This window comes from Eptesicus fuscus, chromosome 7 (genome assembly GCF_027574615.1).
Source record: "Eptesicus fuscus isolate TK198812 chromosome 7, DD_ASM_mEF_20220401, whole genome shotgun sequence".
NCBI lineage: Eukaryota > Metazoa > Chordata > Mammalia > Chiroptera > Vespertilionidae > Eptesicus > Eptesicus fuscus.
In genome coordinates this window covers 73,698,211-73,718,714 of record NC_072479.1, presented here as the reverse complement: position 1 = coordinate 73,718,714, position 20,504 = coordinate 73,698,211, and the positions used below count along the sequence as shown (strand labels likewise).

At 39.6% G+C, this 20,504-nt stretch overlaps 1 protein-coding gene across 1 annotated transcript in view; it reads right to left on the bottom strand.

Moving 5' to 3' along the window:
• Positions 1–20,504, bottom strand: part of ITPR2 (inositol 1,4,5-trisphosphate receptor type 2) — a 428,506-nt gene that overhangs the window by 35,677 nt on the left and 372,325 nt on the right. The window contains exons 53-55 of the mRNA XM_054719205.1: positions 15,877–16,007; positions 14,564–14,729; positions 3,692–3,852 (exon numbers count right to left, since the gene is read on the bottom strand). Coding sequence (XP_054575180.1) covers positions 3,692–3,852; positions 14,564–14,729; positions 15,877–16,007 — 458 coding nt within the window. The remainder of the gene's footprint in view (positions 1–3,691; positions 3,853–14,563; positions 14,730–15,876; positions 16,008–20,504) is intronic.

Here is a 20,504-nt window from a genome sequence, read left to right as displayed (position 1 = left end):
TGTTCCCCAAATGTCAGAGCAACATCTAAAAGCTCTGGGCATTTTTTCTAATGACCTCTATTTTGTGTTTTCCTCCTCGGTCATCATCCTTTGGGTAATGGGAGAAGCGAAAGGACTTAATGATGCTCAGAGGCCATTGTGAATACAGGCTACAGGATTTATCCCTTACACCCTCCCTTCTAATTTTTTATTTTTTAATTCCCTTTCATTATTTTATTTTCCTGCATAGTCCTTCTTCTTCCCTTCTCATTTTCTGTTCCCAATAAATACTAGCTCAAAATATCAATTCTCTTATCAAAAATGATGGTTTGCTTGCAAGACAAAAATCTATTCTCCAAAATACCTTGATCTACTTACATCTCCCATAACAATATTCCAGAAGATGCTCTGTGTTAATTCAGATACTCAGACAGAGGATATTTGAATAGCGTGGCGTAGTTTGAAGGCGGGGGTACGGAAGTTTGGAGTCTCTATTAATATTTCAAAATCTTGACCCTATCACTGGATGCATTTAGAGGCACAAACATATTTCCTTAGGTTCTAACATCTAGAAGCAATATATTAATTTATTTACAATGTATGTTTTAGTGCATAATGATATACATCTTCCTTGTTGACATAGCAATGAAGTATAGACATTGGAGGTGAATTAATATACAGAAGGGAGAAACATCTCCCAAATTTGTTATATTCTTTTTTTCTCATTTCACCAAAAGCTAGGAGGCATTTCCTAAGGGCCCCAGGGTACAAATCCGAGTTACTTAGTGTAGTAGAATTCAGATGAGTTGTTTTGGGAACAAATATAAGGAACTTGCTCATTTTCTTTTGCATAAATCCTTGATTATGAAAGCTATATCAATTACAAAAATTTATAGCTTCTTTCAAAGACCTTTTAATAAACAAGCACTTAAATCAACTTGGTAAATGAACCTGTTTGTAAGGAGCAAATATAAAAGTGGCAGGACATGTCTGGAAGGTTTCTTACCAAACTGTTATGAGTAGTTAGCCCTGGGTTGGACAAGGGGGAAAAGAAGTCTTTAAACTGAGCTGCAGATGTGTTTCAACTTGTTATGTGTTCTAAAATCTTCTCTTTCTTTACAGGAGGATCAGGATTACAAAGCTACAATCTCCACAGAGCTGGGAGTAACAGATTTTCTGAATTGGGTTCATCAGCTATAGATTTTTAGAAATTTTTCAAATCGGCGATTTCAGTAAATGAACAATCTCCCATGAGAATGGCTTTTTGTTTCCACCAGTTCTGAGCTTAATATCACTCTTCCTTCTCCTGACCGTTAACATTCAGGAACAGTGCCTGCTCTCTTGGATGTGCGCTGCTTGGATGAGAATGAGACATTTTGTGTTGGAACGAGCTTGTGAGCTCTTCTCCCTCCTGTCACGGTCCTGGAGAGAGTGCTGACAAAAGAGGACGGACAGAAACACAGGTACGTTCGTGGATACCTAACAATTCAAGTACAAGTGCCTGGCAGAACACTGGTCTTCATGTCAAGGCTAAAGATGGGTCTACATTTTCACAGCCATCTTCTCTCACGGTGGAAGGCACCTGCTGATTTCCTCATTACAATTTCCAAAATTACGATTTCGACCTGTCTCGTCTTTATGGCCTCTTTGTAGCAAATGATGCCATTGAACTGTGACACTGAAATGCTCATCTCTTGGCTGTCGATGCACTCCACTTTCTGGTTCTCCTTCTGCCCTTCGTATTGTCTTCTTTTCTACTTATTTTGCTTGTCTTTCTTCTTTTTCCTAAATGAGAGGTCTGCCTCTGGCTTTCTCTTCTCTCTTTATAGTCCTCCCTTCTCCCCCACCTCTCTCTAATCTGATGGCCTCCATGGTGACTCCATGTGGATAGTCACAGTGAAAACTGTAAATTACTGAGGCCCTATGCTCTGTGCTAAAGTCACTTTACATATCATCTCACTGATACCACACCAACAATTTTCTGCCTTTTAGAGGAGGAAGCAGAGTCTCAGGTAGGTTCAAAAACTCACCCAAACTATCCAAGACCATACAACAAAATAAGTGAGGGGACCAAAGTTTGAGCCCATATTCTTCTGGCTTTAAGGTGCATACTGTTGTCACTACACGGTCCCTACTAATCCATGACTTAGTCTCCAGTCACAGTGGCACAGGGCACTGAGGTACAGTCTCATAAGTGCCATTGTTTCATTCTTTTGAGTTAAGATAGCTCTTGTAATAATCATAACCTGCATGTCTTTTTCCATATAAACCACTGTAAACCTACTTTTGCCCACCCCTGTATTAAATAGTTAAATTAGTTAAATTTACTCAAATTAGTTAAATTTACTCAAATTAGTTAAATAAATTAGTTAAATTTACTCAAACTTTGATAAAGTATAACAATGTGAGGTCACACTTCCAATGTAATGATTTACAAGCTTTTATTCCCCGTCAAGCAGAAACAATATGTTTCACACAAATAGTCCCTGAGCATCTTGAGATCAAGGCTATAAAATAATGACTATAAATGCATCCCCTGAAAATGATTACTCCCCCCCCCACTAATTTAGAAGGGAGAGAGGGCAGAAAAAGATATATGGAATAAAATAATATTATGTTCTATCTACTACCATATGAAGAATGCAGAGAAACAACTTATAGTAGGATGCAAGTCAACAATAAAAATGCACTAAAAATGTGGCATTATAAAAATATAATTTACATTAAGTCTCCTGTGACATAAATATTGTCAAGTAAGGTAAACTGCTGCAATATTAACTTGTACTCCTTAGTATGTTAGCCTCTGAACATGTTCTTTAGTTGCTCCCCATACTATAGTTTGTCTTCCTGAGTGGATGGTAAGCTCCCAGAGTGAAGGCTAGAGAGCCACTGATGGCTGTCCTGTCACTTTGTGGTGTTCAAATGTCATCCTGGGGACCGAGCTGCAAAGAGGATCATGATGCTTCTAAGGCTTCATTCTCAAATAGCTAATGCAATTTTGCTGGGTGATTTTTGGAAAAGAGAAATCCAATACACAGCGAGGTTTATTATAAGAATATGAGAATTTATATCAGATGCAATGACACTCACTAAATGTGTATCATGGATACACGAAAGCTGTACCTTTGGCTTCTCTTTAAGCCAGTCAGTTTTAATCTTCTATGAAACAGACGAAGCTCTGGATCACAGACAACCACACCCTCTGTGCAATGCTACTAATCTTAATGAGGATTATACGTAACTGGATGTGGCAGGATCACTGCAAATGCATCACCAGCACTGATAACCTATGCAAAGTGCGTGTAGACAGAAAGCCAGTATTTTCCCATTAAAATCGAACACTATACTCTTTCCTTCCTTAAACCCTTGAGTTCTGAAATTCAAGAAATTTCTTAAAGTATGACTCTTCTGTTCACATTTGCCAATGGGAAAGTTCCAGATTTTTGGAATTGAGACATAGCAGGAGGTATAAGGTCAGAAGATTACAGATGGTGCAGAATTAATTCTTCAATAAATATCTGTGCACCTCCGATTTAAATTTGGTTTGTATAACTAAGAAGTCCACTGGGAACCAGTGACTTAGCCAGTATAGCAATACTACAGTGACTGACAGTCCCGTTCAAAAGTTAACAAAATGGGAAAAGGGTAGGGTAGAGAAGGAAAAGCATCCAAAATCCAATACCGTTCCAGATCAAACCCTCTGATTACTCACCACAATCATTTGAGCCACGTAACTTTCAGGTCCAGTGTATTCAGTTGGGTCTTTAACCTTTACCAAGACGAGGAAATACAAATAATGCCACATGTTGTGTTCTGACTTGATGTGCTCCTCAAATGACACAGTTTTATTATCAAACTTGTCCCTCTCGAGTCCTGCAGAACACGGGAAACACAAGGTATGTAATCTGTCACTTAACCAGCACTTCCTTCTTAGCCTAAAAACAAAACACAGTGATGTGTGGAAAAATGCTTTCTGTAAGCATGCGTCAATTTACTATGATTAAAAATAACATAGTACAGAAGACCTCCAAGCAAAAAAAAGGCCATAGTTTATGGATTTCTTCCCAACTAACATTTCCCCCCAATGGATACTTGGGAATGTATTATTATAGGTGTAAAATTTGCAGATAATTTCAAATAGAACCATATCAAAATAGTCAAATTAAATTGGACCACAAGTCTAAGTAGAAAAAGTAAAACTGTTGTGCAAGAAATGGCACACATGCTAATCAGGACAGAAGAAAGAAGTTATTTAATCCAGGAACTTGGGTAAAATGAGGGAAGACAGCCAAGAGCCATCTCTTCAAACCACTTGTGATCAGTGAAGAGTAAGTGAATGTCCACCATGATCTGGGCTCTGAGTGCAGTAAGGACTGAGAGACCCGTCCACGCCTCAGATGACTGTGTTCCAGCCAGTCTAGGAAGGGGACCATCTGCTCAACTTCCAGGGCACATTTTCAGTCTCTGGACGGACACTGAGGAAAAGATCTGGACAGTAACACTCTTTTTTTCTCAAAGGTTGAAGACTGGATGAAAGGAAATGAATGGAGATGAAGAAAAACATCCATGGAAAATGGATTAGGAAGCCAAGTAAAATGGGATGTTGGGATTCAGTCTGGTTTTTCAGTTCAGATGTTAGAGAAGAAACCAGGAAATTGAATTCCAATCATGGCTATTTTTTTTTTCCCTAAGCATATTCAAAAAAAAAAAAAGAAAAAAGAAAAGAAAAGGCAATTGAGCCATTCAGGCATGAAGAAGACCCTTTCAATATTAAGACACAAAGCACAATAAGTACAAAATCTGTCCCAAATGAAGGAGTGACCTTTTAAATTATATTATTGGATATTCTAATGGAAAATACCATAAAATTTAGCTAGCTGATGGCTATGCCTCATCTTATTTGATCTATCATCGGCTCAGCATGTCCCAAATAGAATCCAATCTTTTTTCCCAACCCTGCTCCACCCACAGTCCTCTTTTCATTCCACAGCAACACCATTCTTTGTTATTCAAGCCAGAATCTAGGAGTCATCCTTGAATCTTGAATCCTCCCCCTCCTCCCCCCTGCGCTCTCTCTCTCTCTCTCTCTCTCTCTCACTCACACACACACACACACACACACACACACACACACACACACATCCCATCTATATTGAAATTCTTCTGCTTCTACCTTCAACATATACCCAGAATCTGATCACTTCTCAGCACCCCCACCACTACCACTCAGTCTGAGCCATTATCGTCTCTGGTCTGGGCTACTACAATAGTCTCTCAGGATCCCTGTTCCAACTCTTATTCTCTACAGCCTATTCTCAACATAGCAGTCAGGTGATCCTCTAAAAATCTAAGAGAGACGGTGTCTCTCCCCTTTTCCAAACCCTGCAGATCCTCACCTCCTTAGAGTAAAGGTCAAAGTCTTTAAAATGGTCTGCAAGTAGGGTGGCCAGATAAAAGACAAGATGCCTGATTACATTTGAATCTCAGATAAACAATGGATAATTTTTGAGTATCACTATGTCCCACATGACATTTATTTGATAAATCTTAAGTGATGTGGCCCTATAGCTTCTCTAACCTCATCTCTGACTATCCTCTCCCTTGCTAACTTTTATCCAGCCACCCTGGCCTCCTTGCTGATCCTTGCACACAGACTCCCACTTCAGGGCCTTTGGACTTGTCATTTCCTCTGCCCACAACACTCTTCTCTCTGGTAGCTCTTTGACCAACTCACTCACCTTCAAGTTTTTGCTCAACTCTCACTGCCTCAATGTGGCTCAACGTAACCACCCTATTTAATCCTATCACCTTCCCTTCCCTTTTGGGGACACTCTCAATCACTCTTTTTTTCTGTAGTGCTTATCACCTCCTAACCGATGGAATATAGCCATGTCAATGTTGTTAAATCAAACTGGACCACGAGAAAAAGGTAAAGAGGTAAAAATGATTGTGCAAGAAAAATCCTGTCTGCTAATCAGCATAAAAGAAATGTCATTTTATCCAGAAATTTATTATGTTTATCATTTATTGCATGGCCATGTTCTTTACCAATGGTTCCAATAGCTTAGAATGGTGCCTAGCACATAGTTGCTACTAAATGTTTATTCAATTCCTTAAGAATATTTCACTAATAAAATATTGTCCCACTAGGTTGGTTATAATAAAAAACAGATAATAACAAGTGTTGGTGATGATGTGTATAAATTAGAATCCTCATACACTACAGGTGGGAATGTAAAATAGCACAGTTACTTTAAAACACAGTTTGGCAGTTTCTCAAAAATTAAATACAGAGTTACCATATGACCCAGCAATTCCACTTATACACACACACACACACGAGAAATAAAAACATATGTCCACACAAAAACTTGGACATAAATTGTTCATAGCAGCATTATCCATAGGGGGTACAGCTCAGTGGCTCAGGGGTAGAGCATTTGATTGCTTATTCATAATTGCCAAAAAAGTAGAAACAATTCCAAATGTTTACCATCTGATGAAAGGATAAACAAAATATCCATTCAATAAATATTTTTCTGCATTAATATAAATAAAGTACTGATTCATGTTACATCATGAACCATTAATATCATACTTAGTGAAAGAAACAAGTCATAGAAGACCATATATTCTATGATTCCGTTTATATGAAATATCCAGAATAGGAAAATCTATAGAGGCAGAGGTAGATCAATAGTTGCCTTGGGCTGAGGAGGATAAAAGATTGGGGGAGGGAGAATGATGAAGCTAAAGGGTATGAGGTTTCTTTTGGGGACAATGGAAAAATTTCTAAAATTGATTATGATGATAGATGCCTAACTCTGAATATACAAAAACCACTGAATTGTATACTTTACACAGATGGGTTGTAAGGTATATAACTTATACTTCAACAGAGATGTTACTCCAAAAAAAGAGAGAAATGTTGGAGTAGATTTTCTCAGAATTCAATTTAAACAATTATCTACCTGTTGCAAGATACATAGGGCTATAAAAATAATGTGTTTACTATCAATTAATCCATAATGTGGTAGAGGAAACAGACAATAGACATTCTGAAGTGGTATAAACTGCCAACAAAGCATAGAGAAAGGCAAAATGAATTCTCACTAGATACATTTTAAATGGTTTTGAAAAGGTATAAAGCTTTGAATGTCTGGCCTTAAAACATGATTATGGCAAGTGGGATGATAATAAAAGATACTTAATTTTTATTTAGCACATATTTATGCTGACAACTATAAAGATGTCTAAATATGCTATTAGAATTCCAATAATCCAATCTGACCTTTTAGCATGTTGAGGAAATAGATTCAGAGGGATTCAATTAATTGCTCAAGTCAACACCTTGGTTAGTGGAAAAGTCAGCCAGTATTTAAATAAAAAATATTTCTGATGCCAAAGCCATGTTTTCTTGCCATCTGGGCAGGGGAAATGGCATGGCAAAGCTAGAGATAAAAGTAGATGACCTGTTTGGGGGAGTGTCAATCCCTCTGGTGTGGTTAGAAAGGAACATTGGGAAATGAAGATGAAATGGTACATTTGGCACAAACCATAATGAGCTTTAAGCACAAAGCTAAGGAGCCTGCACTTTCTTCTGAAGGCTTTTCGTGGAGGCGAGCACATTCAGAGTTGGGCTTTCAGTAACTTCCTGTGGCAGGATTTAGAGGAAGACGGTGGGAGAAGAGGCTGAGGGTGGAGGCCAGGGACCAGGGCAGTGGAGGGGAAATGAAAAGAGGGGGACTGGTTATCTTTCATCTTCATTGGTTCTTGCTCTCTAAGCTTTGTTGTCTGTTCCCATGGTTTCCACCATCATCATGCTGGTGATTTCTCAATCTTTATCCCTAATACTGACCTTTCTTCTCAACTTCACTTTCTATTTCCAACGGCCTCCTGGATATAAATCCTTCTGGATAGCTTTCGGGCATGTCAAACTCAACTCATTAAAAATTTGTTTCTTTAGCCCTTTTTATTCACCTCTGTTAATGAAATCTCTGTCAACCAAGGAATTTGAAGTGATCTTCAGACTCATGCTCTGACAATCCACTTCTTGTAATCACTCTGACTTACTCACCATTCTCTAAACACACTAAATCCTCTGAAAACTCAATACCTCCATGTAGTCTCTTTCATGCCTTCCAGGTATTCTTTCTTCAAGACTCAGCTCAACCACTGCCACCACTCTGACTCCCACAGACATAGCCAGTTAGTTGATCCTCTCTGTGCTCACAAAACTTTGCTACAAAAATGTGTCAATTTCTATCTCAGCCTTTACTACCTTATTGTCTGACGTATTTTTATATTACCAGAACCTGGCATAGTAGCTGGTAAACAGTAGGCATTCAACTAAAGTTGACAGAGTAATTGAATAAATCCATAGAGACTGGAGAGGAGCTTGGAATGAAAACTTAAGAGGGCATGACATGCAATTAGAGGTATACATTTATGAGGAATTAAGAACCACTCTGAATTCCCTGACTTAACTGAGTTGAAGGCAATATCACTAAAGCAAGAGAAAAACAGAAATTTGGGAGGGAGGATACATTTGATTTGGGATGTGCTGAGTTTAAGATGCCTGTAGAACAACCAAATTAGAGTGTTAGGTAGGAGGCTGGAGCTTCAAAACAGAGAGTTCATTTGTAAATATATGAATTCAAGGGTAAATGACAGAAGATGAACAATGAAAGCCAGGGTATTTGATGAGATGACCAAGGTAGAAAGAAAGGAAGCATAAGAGGAGCTTCATGTGCTCAACACTAGCTTTTCAGGAAAAATAAGACTATACTTACGCTGTGTTTCCTACACAGTATGACTAAAATAAGAGCACACAGCCACCTATCACCCAGGCATCCCAATTCATCTTCTGTTTTGTTTTTCTCCATAGCCCTTGTCATCATTTGACCGTCTACATATGTTGGAAAGTAACCCCAATAATGACAGTGCTTTTTATCTATTTTTGTTCACTGCAATAGCCTGGCACATAGTAGATGCTCAATAAGTAACTGTTGAACAAATAAGTGAGTGAATGACTTTATATAGATAATAAGGGACTAATATACTGAGAGAGAAACATAAGTGGCCCCCCTCTCACAAGATAGCCTTTATCTCCTAGTAGATCATCTAGAAAGATCTTTAATTCTAGGAACCTGGCTATCCTTATGATAGGAATTCTGACATCAAAAAATCCTTTCTCCATTTTGTTATTTTGTCACACCTGCTCTGTCAACATCTCCTTTTCTCTGAATTTCAGCCTCTAGTAATTCAAAATTAATCACTGTCACAGACACTAGAGCCAATTTGTTTTCTATGTTTACTGCTTCAGCTCTGTCATCTGCTAATTATCACCCTATCATGACCGCCTTTTGGATCACTAGTAATTGTTTTCTGAGTCATAACTCTCAAACATCTGGTCACTGCCTTCAAGGCTAGAAAAGTCCCATCTGCTCTCATCGCCTGCCATAATATCTACCTCCTCTGTTGCTGCTATGGGTGTCGCTAGGCACACTCCTGAAGCCAATTCTCTCCCACTGCGGAGATTCTCTCTTCTGTTACTTATACACTGTCCCTCTTTGGATCACAACTTAACACTCGGCTCTCCCCAGAACCATTTGTAGATTAATCACAACTATTTTATAGGCTACTAGCACAGCCCCCAAATATCCCAAATGTTTAAATCATTCTTGTAATTAAGTTCATATAATGTATATGGTATATATTAAACCTTATATGTGGTAAGCAACTCCAGGAATGAATGCATATCTGGATACATGTTATCATAACACTGATCACGTTTTGTGCCGAACAGAAGGTTCTTTCAGGGCAGAGAGTAGAGAATTTTAAGCTACAGGAAAAGTGCCGGGCACCACTTCTTTAAAAATGTTTATATTTAAAATAGTTAATATATGTTTAACTTTAGTTAAAAATGTTTATATTTTATTTTAAATGTTCACACTAAATTCATTCTACTTTACAACATTTTATTTGTACGGATATAAAAATACAATTTAAATTTACTCTTAGGTTAAGTTACCTAAGTGGCCACTCAAATTTTTGAATGAACCACGTATCAACATCACCTGTGCCTCCCGGTTTCTCTGCCTCCCTGCAGGCATGTGTACGCCACAGAGACCATGTCCCCCATGTGACAAAAATTGGAATAACTCGCAATTAGTGCACCTAGATATTTTTGCCTACAGTATATATTCTTTTAGTACTTACTTGTTTTAACTTTCTTTTATAGGTTTTAAGGCACATCGGCATAAAGCCAATGTTAATTTGGAGCTGAATTACTGGGTAGTCATTCATTAAGAAAATATTTATGAATGATTCCCAATACATGCTATGGAAGCATACAAATGGATATGACATGGGTCTGGAGCTCTTAAAAATGAGAAATTAAAATGTATTGAGTGCTTAATCTCAGCTAAGCATTGAGCTAGGACTCCCGATAAATGGATCTCATTTAAACTCACCAAACCCCCAAATGTGGCATTATATTCCCATTTTCCAGATAAGGAAACAATAGTTCAAGGTGAAAGGAACCTTGGCCAACATCACCTAGCCAGGACATGTCTATAAGTCCATGCATCTTCTATAATAGAATAATAATAAATAACATCCAACAAAGAAGATAAGGCAACAAGAATATGTACAGAACCATATAGCTAAGGGTGATATGAGGGATTTAGGAACAGACGTGTTTGATTCTGGTTAGTGAGATCAGAGAAGGCTTCATGGAATAAGACCTGCGCCTCAGAATGAGGGCAGGAGTTCACAGCTTAGGAGCTTGGTCATTCTAGAAATTGGAGAAACACCATAACTGAGACCACATTGGAGAAAACCGTAACTGATACCACATGGAGAGTTACAGATGAGTAATACAGTTGGACTATAACTTGAGCTATAAATAAGAACACTGGGTGAAAGGTAAGCAAAGAAAGAAGGGGCCCAATGGTGGGGCATCTTACATGTCAGGAAAATTAGAGTTTTGGAGCTATAGACTGCAATGCTCTTGATAGCCTTCTGAGTTTGGAAATGATGAATCCAAAGGGGAAAAATTAGTCTAGCAGAGCTGAGCAGGCCATTGGGGGTGAGCCAGGGTGTGGCTAAGGCAGTAAGTCTGTGAAAGAAGATTCATTAGTACATGGTAACTAGTGTACCTGGGAGAGCAAAGAGCAGATACTAAAAATTATGGAGAAGTGTTCCCAATCCAGATAACTGATGGGAGGTCAACGGTTGCAATATGGAAGTCAGGATAAGTTGCTGGATTGGAGGAAGGAGATGGAAAGGCATGATGCACTGGTTTTTAAACACAGTCAAGTTGGCTGCTAGAAATCATACCCTTCTAAATGTCAGTCAACAACTGAAGACAAAGGACAGACGCCTGGAGAGAGCTTGGAGTGTGGTGGCATATTTGGCAATAAAGTGATGTAAAAGAGGAGGGCAGAGAGAAGAGACAAGGAGTCAATGATAAAATCAGAACCTCTTATCTAGGGATTGGGAGAAAAAAATAGGACCTTGTGATGAAATCAGAAAATGTACAATTCAAGGTAGAAGGAAAGGTCAGCAGGAAATTAATTATGAGATTTGAGAAAAACATTTCAATTTAGTGATGAAGGTTATTGTGATGTTTTAAGGAATTTATAGGTTATAGACTTGCTTTTTTAATAACTATGAAAAGCCAAAGAGACTTTGACAGTGAAGGGAAACCTTAGAAGAGCAGGAACGGTGGTTAAGTGATGGCCTTATTATATTGTCCATGCTTTTTGTTTTTAGAATATGGGAAACAGGATCATGTTTTAGAATGAGGCTCACACCCTACTGATAACATTCTTAAAAAAAAAAAAACACCATTTTTCGGAGGTAGTGTGCTGACATAATAGTTATTATGATCATAAAGAAAAGGGCTGAGAGGAAGCAGTGTGAAAGCAAGACCACGAAACACAGAGATTTTCAGGGGCAGCATCTTTTTTCTCTTTGGAATTCACCCTTCAATACGGCGGTTCACTTTCCCAAATCCCGAAATTATTGTATGGCATCTTCCTTGGCTCCATCTCAATCTTGCTTCCTACTACCTAATCTAGACATATAAAGAGAAGATTCTTCTTTCTCCTCCAATTTCCTTCCTTTGTGCAATCTGGTACCTGTCCTCACCCTCGTGGAAACTACTCTATCTAAAGCAACCAAAACCTTCTAAATGAGGAACCCAAAGGCTCTACTTCAGTTCATATGTTATTGACTTTCTCTGCTTTGACAATCAGTAATCAATCTCTTTCTTCCCAAACTATTTTCTCCCCTCATTTCAACATGCCACACACCCTTGGTTCTCCTCACATCACTTGGACTTGATGATTGTATTATGTGTGATCTCTTTCTCTTTTAACTTTTCAATGGTGAGGTTTCCCACTTGAACTCCATCTTCTTTTCTCACTCAGGAGTCTTTCTCTATACTCCAGCTTTTCCTACCATATGTAGGCTGCGGATTCCCCAATTACTGTCTCCATGGCAGACGCTCTCTGAGTCGGAACTCATGTGTGGATCTCTGTGCTGAATGCATCTGACTGGGGTGTTCAGTGCATACCTCATTTCCAGCTAAATTCAGCATATTCCTACCTAAAACTGTTTTTCTTCTTCTAGTCTCAAACTCAGCTGTTGATACTACCATCTACCCAGGTACCCCAGCTCTTTCATATTCATTCCAAATCACTGAGATTTAATATCTCCTAAATATTTCTTTTTAAAAAATATGTTTTTATTGATTTCAGAGAGGGGAAAGGAGAGGGAGAGAGACATATAAACATCAATGATGAGAGAAAATCATTGACTGGCTGCCTCATGCACACCCTATATTGGGGATTGAGCCCACATGCCAGGCATGTGCCCTGACTGGGAATCGAACCATGACCTCCTGGTTCATGGGTCAACCACTGAGCCACACTGGTGAGGCTCTCCTAAATATTTCTTGATTCTGTCCTCAACCCTTAATGCTGCCACGACTGTTTCCTGAATCAAGGTTTTGTTACCTTTCACTTGGACTACGGCAATAACGTCATCCCTGGTTCCTCTGTCTCCAGTATTGTCCCCTGATGAACAACCTCCCACTCCTGCCACAGAGCTCCAAATCAAAAATAAAACCCTGTCTTCCTCTCCTTAACATTCTTTAATGGTTGATCATCCTCTACAAGCCTACAGGATCAAGACCATGCTTTTTAATATAAAAGGCTACATAGGATCTGGCCAATCTCCTCTCTTGGCATGCCCTGCTCAGAAATGTAAGCTCCAGCAACCCTGAGCTTCTTATAGTAACTGAAGATTCTCATCCTATTTTTCTTCCCTCCATGCCTTTCCTTACACCAGCCACTCTGCTTCTACTCACTTTGATATGACTACCTTCCTTCCATCTTTTACCATCAGCTCTGGCACCATCTCTTCTAAGAAGCCTTTTCTGACTCTTGCCTGCCCCCTACCTCAACCTGAAGAGATACAGCAACCTGTGAACTCTATCATTTCCCTTAACACATGACATAGCAATGATATTCACTGTGTTTGAATTCCACAATAGAAGCAGGGCATGTCTACTTTGTTTGTTCCCTTAGAATGTAGCTCATTATTACAGGTTATGACTTGGTATGCCTCCAACTGGTGGAGCAATGTTGGAAAGGTTTGGAAGAGCCACCTTCAGCCCTCCTCCCAGAGTGCATGGTTTAAATCATGTTTTAAAACTCTCTTAACAACATTTACTATATAGGGGAATGAGACGGTTGACAAAAGACAAACCAAAAAGGGAATGGGATTTACTGAGGGTCCCATTTAAGTTATATAAGAAAATGTTGTAGTGAAGCTCTTATGCTTGTTTTGTGACTTTTATCAAAAGATTCTTCAGCCCAACATGGAAAAATAGATGGTGAGTGTAATCTGGAGCTGGGGATTATTTCAGGATTGGAAAGGATTCTAGGATAACTAGGCCAGCTACAGAGAAAACTAAAGCCAGAAAGCTGTGGTATATGGAGAAGAGGGTAGAGCCAAAGGGAATGATGAGGACAAAGAAAAGGTTGGACCTGAGAGAGATAATAATGGGAGAAGGGAGGACAGTGTGTGTGTGTGTGTGTGTGTGTGTGTGTGAGAGAGAGAGAGAGAGAGAGAGAGAGAGAGAGAGAGAGAGAGAGAACAGATAAAGCAACACAGTACAGAAAAGTGTCAGTGAGTAAAAGTTCAAGTTACTGGAAAAAATCATCTGTGAATTCATAATCTAACAAAATAAAAAATCATTCTGTTATTTAATCAATATGTTACTGTGATGAAAAATCTATTTACCAGTTGATGGAACCTTTTGGCATTTTGCAACATATTCCATAGTCAGAGAATCATAGAAATTGCAGAAATAATGACAGGATAGCTTTGGGATGTAATTATTCTATCTATTTATGGAACAGAGAATCCCAGTCCAACGCTCAGTTACATAATCTGAATGTTATCTAGCTTCCATTTTGAAATAATTTTCCCCAAAGCATGGCAAGTAAACACCATTCTAGCCCCTCCTGGGCAGTGTCACCTATTATTTTAGTATCTTGAGAACACTTACCACAGATGAAGCAGGTTGTCTTTAGAATTTCTTCTTTTTTCTGTTTCTCACTTCTGAGATCAGCAAAAGTATCAATGATGACACCAAAAATCAAGTTAAGAACAATAATGATGACAATGAAATAGAAAAGAAGGTCATATACCACTCGGGCAGCAAACAAGGGCTCCTGAAATAAAAATTTAAAATAAAAAATATATACGCATACACATTTTCAATGCATGGTGATTCAGCATATTGTCTAGCAAAGGGAATATATTCAATAAATATTTGATAAATTAATATAAATAATATTCCAAGTTGGAAAAAATAAGACCCGCTTTCTACCTTCATTTTCTTTAAATGTAATGAGAAAAGCTTCATAGCCTGTTCCTAGAACCCCTTCCATTCCCTGGGACTTATACCACCCCCATTCGCACCCCTGCCATGGAGAGACTTGCTTTTTATTAAGTAAGTCATCATGCTAAATGCATTTTGGTGCAGTAGATTGCATCCCACAAGTTGCACAAAAGATATACAAATATCGATTCCAAAAGTCAACAGATTAAGGAGTTGAGGAGGACCTAATGATTTGTCAAGTTCTGGAATAGGTTTTGTTCTTGGCCTTACATACAGGGTCAAGTACATACAGCTCAAGCTATTTCTACTTGATGAACAGTATTAAAGTACACATCAGAGGTCATGTAATCCAGCTATGTCATAAAGAGGAAACATTAGATGAACTGACCACATGATACAACTAGCCTGCTGGAGAACTGAGATTTTTTTTCAAGCTCCCAGCCTGGTGTTTGCAGCCAATGAGAAATTTTTCAGCCTTGCCATTTTAAGATATGAAATCCTGTTAGAATTTGTTTAAATGTTATGTTCATAATGGATAAATAATAAAGGCTACTCATATTCAGAGGCAAAGAGTAAATCTTCATGCCTAAGAAACCTGATAGACAAAAGGCAGTCTAGTTTCTGTTACTTATGTAACACTCAATTCCTCTATAACTTCTCTAATCATGATTTTGTTGCTGTAACACAATACACAGTTCAAACTTGGAAAAAGTTCATAACCCCGCTAACAATATAGGTTTTTAGTACATTAGTGATGTTTATGTAATCCTAGCATACAATTAACTGGTTTTAATGGCTACCATTATACTTGTAAAGCAAACAACACTAGAGAGTACACCCTGAAAACAATATATATATAATGTTAAGAGAGTTTTAAGAGTCTTATGCTCTACTGACTGAGCTAGCCGGGCACCTGTTAAGAGAGTTTTAAAAAATGATTATGTGCTCCTTGAAAAAATACTTTTCCTCCTGCTTACATCTTTCGATGGCCTTCTCAGCACATCGCCCACGCCACCGCCGTTCCTGAGGCCCTGGTTCAGGACGGTGACAATGCACATCAGGAGAGTGTCGCATGTCCTTTCAATTCCATCTTCATACTCTTCATCAGCTATAAAAGTATACAAATTAAGCAATGCAGCAAACTCGTGCTTTTTGTTTGTTTTTAAAATATGTCTTTTTTTGTGGTATTTTTGTTTTGTTTTTTAGAGAGAAAGGGAAAAGGAGAGAGAGATAGAAACATCGATGAGCAACTTTGATTGGCTGCCTCCTGCATGCCCCCTATTGGGGATCAAGCCCACAACCCAAGCATGTGCCCTGACCAGAATTTGAACTGGTGATCTTTCGGGCACGGATGATGCTCAACCAACTGAGCCACACTGACCAGGCCTAACTCATGTTTTAAAAATACACAATTTTCTACTTCCAGAGATTTTTTTTTTTCATAACCGTGCCATGACACAATTTTCTGAAGTCACATAACACCTATTTTATATGTGGCAGCCCATGACTGACACGGACTGATCAAGTCACTGAAATAGTTTTTCCTTCCATCAGTGGAAAATGACAGCATGAGAAGGACAAACTACAAGAAATCTAATCTTCAGTGTGTATTGTTGTGTTGTGTGGAGAGGAGATTGTGGTGAGACCTCCTGAAAACCCAGGAACCAAAAGTATTGCCGGGAAAAAGAGTGCAGAAGGAAGCGAGGCAGGCCTGGCTTCAAATTCTAGTCGGTTCCAGAACTGGGACTTGGGCAAGTTCCTTAACCTCAGTAGCCTGTCCTGTAAAATGGGAGGTTTGTTTAAGGATTAAACCCTTCAGAGGATTATATTTAAGATACGTAAAACACTCTGATTACAAAGAGATTGGCATACACATAGTAGGTGCTTAAAATTCAGGCAGATATTATTTCATTGATTTGCTTAAGGTCTAAGCTTTCTTAATGACCAGCATGGAGCTATGGATAAAAAGCACAATGTATTTATGTGAACAACTTATATTACGCAAATGTATGTGAAAATATTTAGGGAGGAATGGCGGGGAGAGAAAAAAGATATAACATGACCAAAAAATTCCTAGTCTTATGTTGTTGAATGGCAAAGTTACCAAACTTGGTAATAATCTCCTAGTCATTTAAAATAGTAAAAAATAAATAAATAAATTAGACACTGGAATCAGGATTTCCTAAGGTTGATGAGTGAGCAGAAATATATTTTTCTCGTTACAAAGAACCACAGTGGCACTGAATTTTGGAATTGTGTGGCCACCGCCTGCCTGCCAAGGCCTGAGTGTAAAAACAACCACCACCAAAGGAGAAAAAAGAATCCGCCTAATTCCGTCTACCTGATCCATGAACAACCCGATGGGTATTTTGTTACAAAAGGCTGACTCTCCTCTTGTGAACTGACTGTATTAGAACATCACTTGGATGAGGGATCCCAGTCTTTTCACTTGGTTCAGAGCTATTTCTTTTTTAAACCATGCACTCTGGGAGGAGGGCTGAAGGTAGAGATGTGCAGGCACCAAATGCAGCATCAAAGGTCTCAGCAGAGCCTGCGCGCTGGACCACTTACCTCAGAGGTGAGCCGCAAGGCAATTCAATTTTCTGACTTAGAAAGCAGAAGACATAAAACTGGTTTTGGAGGAAGGAGAAATGGGGAAGAGGCAGGGCTTGTGGTGGCAGCAGTCAGAGCAGCAGAAGAGACAAGGTAGGCAGAGAAAGCAGGGAGAGAGCTCAGTCTGCAGCGTGCCATTTAGGTCCCGGACACCTGGTGCTGGGTTCTAATGTGATGGCTAGGAAGAATGTGGAGACAAACAGTTAGAAACGTGTAAGGGAGTTAAAGAAATTTCAAAAGAGAAATAGGGTTTTCTAGTAATGAGGTCAGATGGAATAGATCTTTATGTTACTTTGCCACAGTTAGCCTTTCAATCAAAGCAATCTTATATCTAGTGGTGGGATCTGCATTCGTTTATCCAATCAGCAATGTCACACACATGTTTACTAAAGACTTAATGATGAGTTCCATCTCTCCCCCAAGAACTTAGAAATAAGGTTGTTTGTTCTTTAACAGGTGAGCTAGTAAAATCCACGCACAACTCATGTGATTAGTCATTGTGAAATAACATAAACTGGCTGCAAATATACAATGAGAGAATTGGCTTTCTGGGTAGCACATAAACAGGGGGGAAATGCCCAGGTCAGGTTAATGCCAGCAACAGTCCAGTTAGCATGCTCCTTAATAACTAGTGCACAGGCATGCCAGTTTTACATAGTAGGCTCTGTGAGCTTGGTTAATAAGATTCTATCTTGGTGAGACGGATCCACTCACAATATGTTAAGCCAAGTTCCCAGGCCTTCAGGCTGAAAGCCAGGCCCTGAGTCATGGCAAATTCACCTAAGTATATGCCACCTGGTGGAGACCTATCTACATAACCAGCTGGCTTCCCCAGGCCAAACCTGCCTCATTGCACTACATCAACAGCCCTGGGCTCGGTGCTAGGAATACAGGTGGGAAGATGAAAGTGTTGCAGCCCCTAGGAAACAGTACATTCCCCTAGGAAAGGCAGGCCAGCAGACCAGCACAGGCCGTGCAGTATCACAGGGCACTGCAGAGGCAGGAAGGATGTGCCTCTCCTGGGCTGGGGTGTCAGGGACAAGCATCCTGAAGGAGGTGGCACCTGAGTTGAATCTTGAAAGACAGGCCTGTTTGGCCAGTCAAACCAGTGAAGCAAAAAACATTCCAGGCAGATCAAGTGGGAAGAGCAAAGGCAAAACAGGCATGAAAGCATATGGGGCGTTGGGGAACTGCAAGTGGATTGGAACGATGGGACTTGGGTGGATGCAGACGAGTGTGGGAGCCGTGAGAAGAGAAGTGGGCAGGCACCAGATCAGGAGACACTCATACGCCACGATGAAGGGTTTAAACTTTGTCCTGGAAGCTGTGGAGAGCCACTGGAGAACTTTCAGCAGGGGTGGGTGGTTTACCATGTAGGTGGTGAAACAGTATGAGATAAAACATGTATTGCAGGTCCTTGAATAATGTCATTTTGTTCAACATCGTTTCTTTATAATGATGAGGGGGTGCCGCCGGAACTGAACTGTTGTTTACATCAATTGGCCTACAGTAAAACTGGCTTCGCTTTACGTCGTTTCCAAGAATCTATCCATAATGTCGAGTGAGGACTTACTGTACTTAGGTAGTAAGGAAAATTAACATGTGATAAAAGCCACAGAAGTAGTGAAAAGAGATTAGAATAGGGAGAGAACCTTTAATACCATGGGGAGTCCCTCGGATTAATGTAGACTCCCAGTTTGCCTTGAATATTCATTCCATGGACTGAGACAGGAGTAGAGAGGCATTTCACATGGCATGAGCAGAGAGCCCAGAGGTAAAAAAAAAAAAAAAATACTCGCTGTTATGATGAACAGCAAATGCACAGCATGCAGAGGAGGGACCCCTCTGTGAAGCTTGAGAGAGTTTGGGGTTTTATTTGGCAAGCGATGGACCATGGCAGAAATCCTGAGTTGTGGGAAGACAAGGAAATATTCAAAGCAGTGATTTTTGACAAGTAGTCTAGTGGTGATATAGCGGGTGAATTGAACAGGAGAGAATGAGCAGAGGTAGAAAGACCCCTTAGGAGGCAGTTGCCATAATTCAGGCATGATGTGCTGTGAGCCTCAACAGGGCAATGACAGTGGGGATGGAAAGAATGAATGAGCGGGAGCTGACAGGACTCCAGGCACGGGGGAGAAGACAGCGTTAAATAGCACACTGATGCTTCCAGCCAGAGGTGACTTGGGAAAGGATGGTCCCATTAGGTCACAGAAACAGCCAAGGAAGTACTGGGTATTCTAATGAAGATAAGGAAAGACTCTCAGATGACGCTTAAGCTTACAGGATAAGAAGATGAGAAAACACTTTAAAAAGCTAGAGAAGACAAGAAAGCTGGGAGAGTACTAGGATCCCAGATGAAGGAAGAAAATAATATAAAGATGGAAAAGGTATCAAAAAAATGTCAAAATTACAGAAGGGCCAAAGGCAATGAGAATCAACAAAAGGTAGTTGGATTTCACAATTAGGTCATAGGTAATAATAAGAAGATGGCAAATAGTGAAAGAGAAGATGGTTGATGTAGAAATTGAAGGAGTGCAGCCAAAGTTTCATAGGAACATTTGTTGCTGAAAGGAAGAGGAATGATAGGTGATTAGTTTGCAGAGGAAGGTTCAATTAGGACTTAGGAGGAAGAGAGGGAACTGGTGACAGCAAGGAAAAGATGTAAGAAAAATGGTCCAGCTAATGGTGGCAAGGGGGTAATGATGAAAACAGAAGTAGTGATAAAAGAAGTGAAAGATCATGGTTGTTTACATGTGAATGGGAAGAATTAGTAGAAACAGACTTCTAATATGGAGACATTTGAAAAGAACTAAATATTTACAGGTAAGGAACTTAAAACATTGTTTGGGACATAGGGTGGAACAAATTCTAGGTATCATAATGATCATTATTAATAAACTAGAGGGGTCCCTCAGCCTGGCCTGTGCCCTCTCACAATCTGGGACCCCTCAGGGGATGTTGGAGAGCCAGTTTCGACCTGATCCCCACAGGC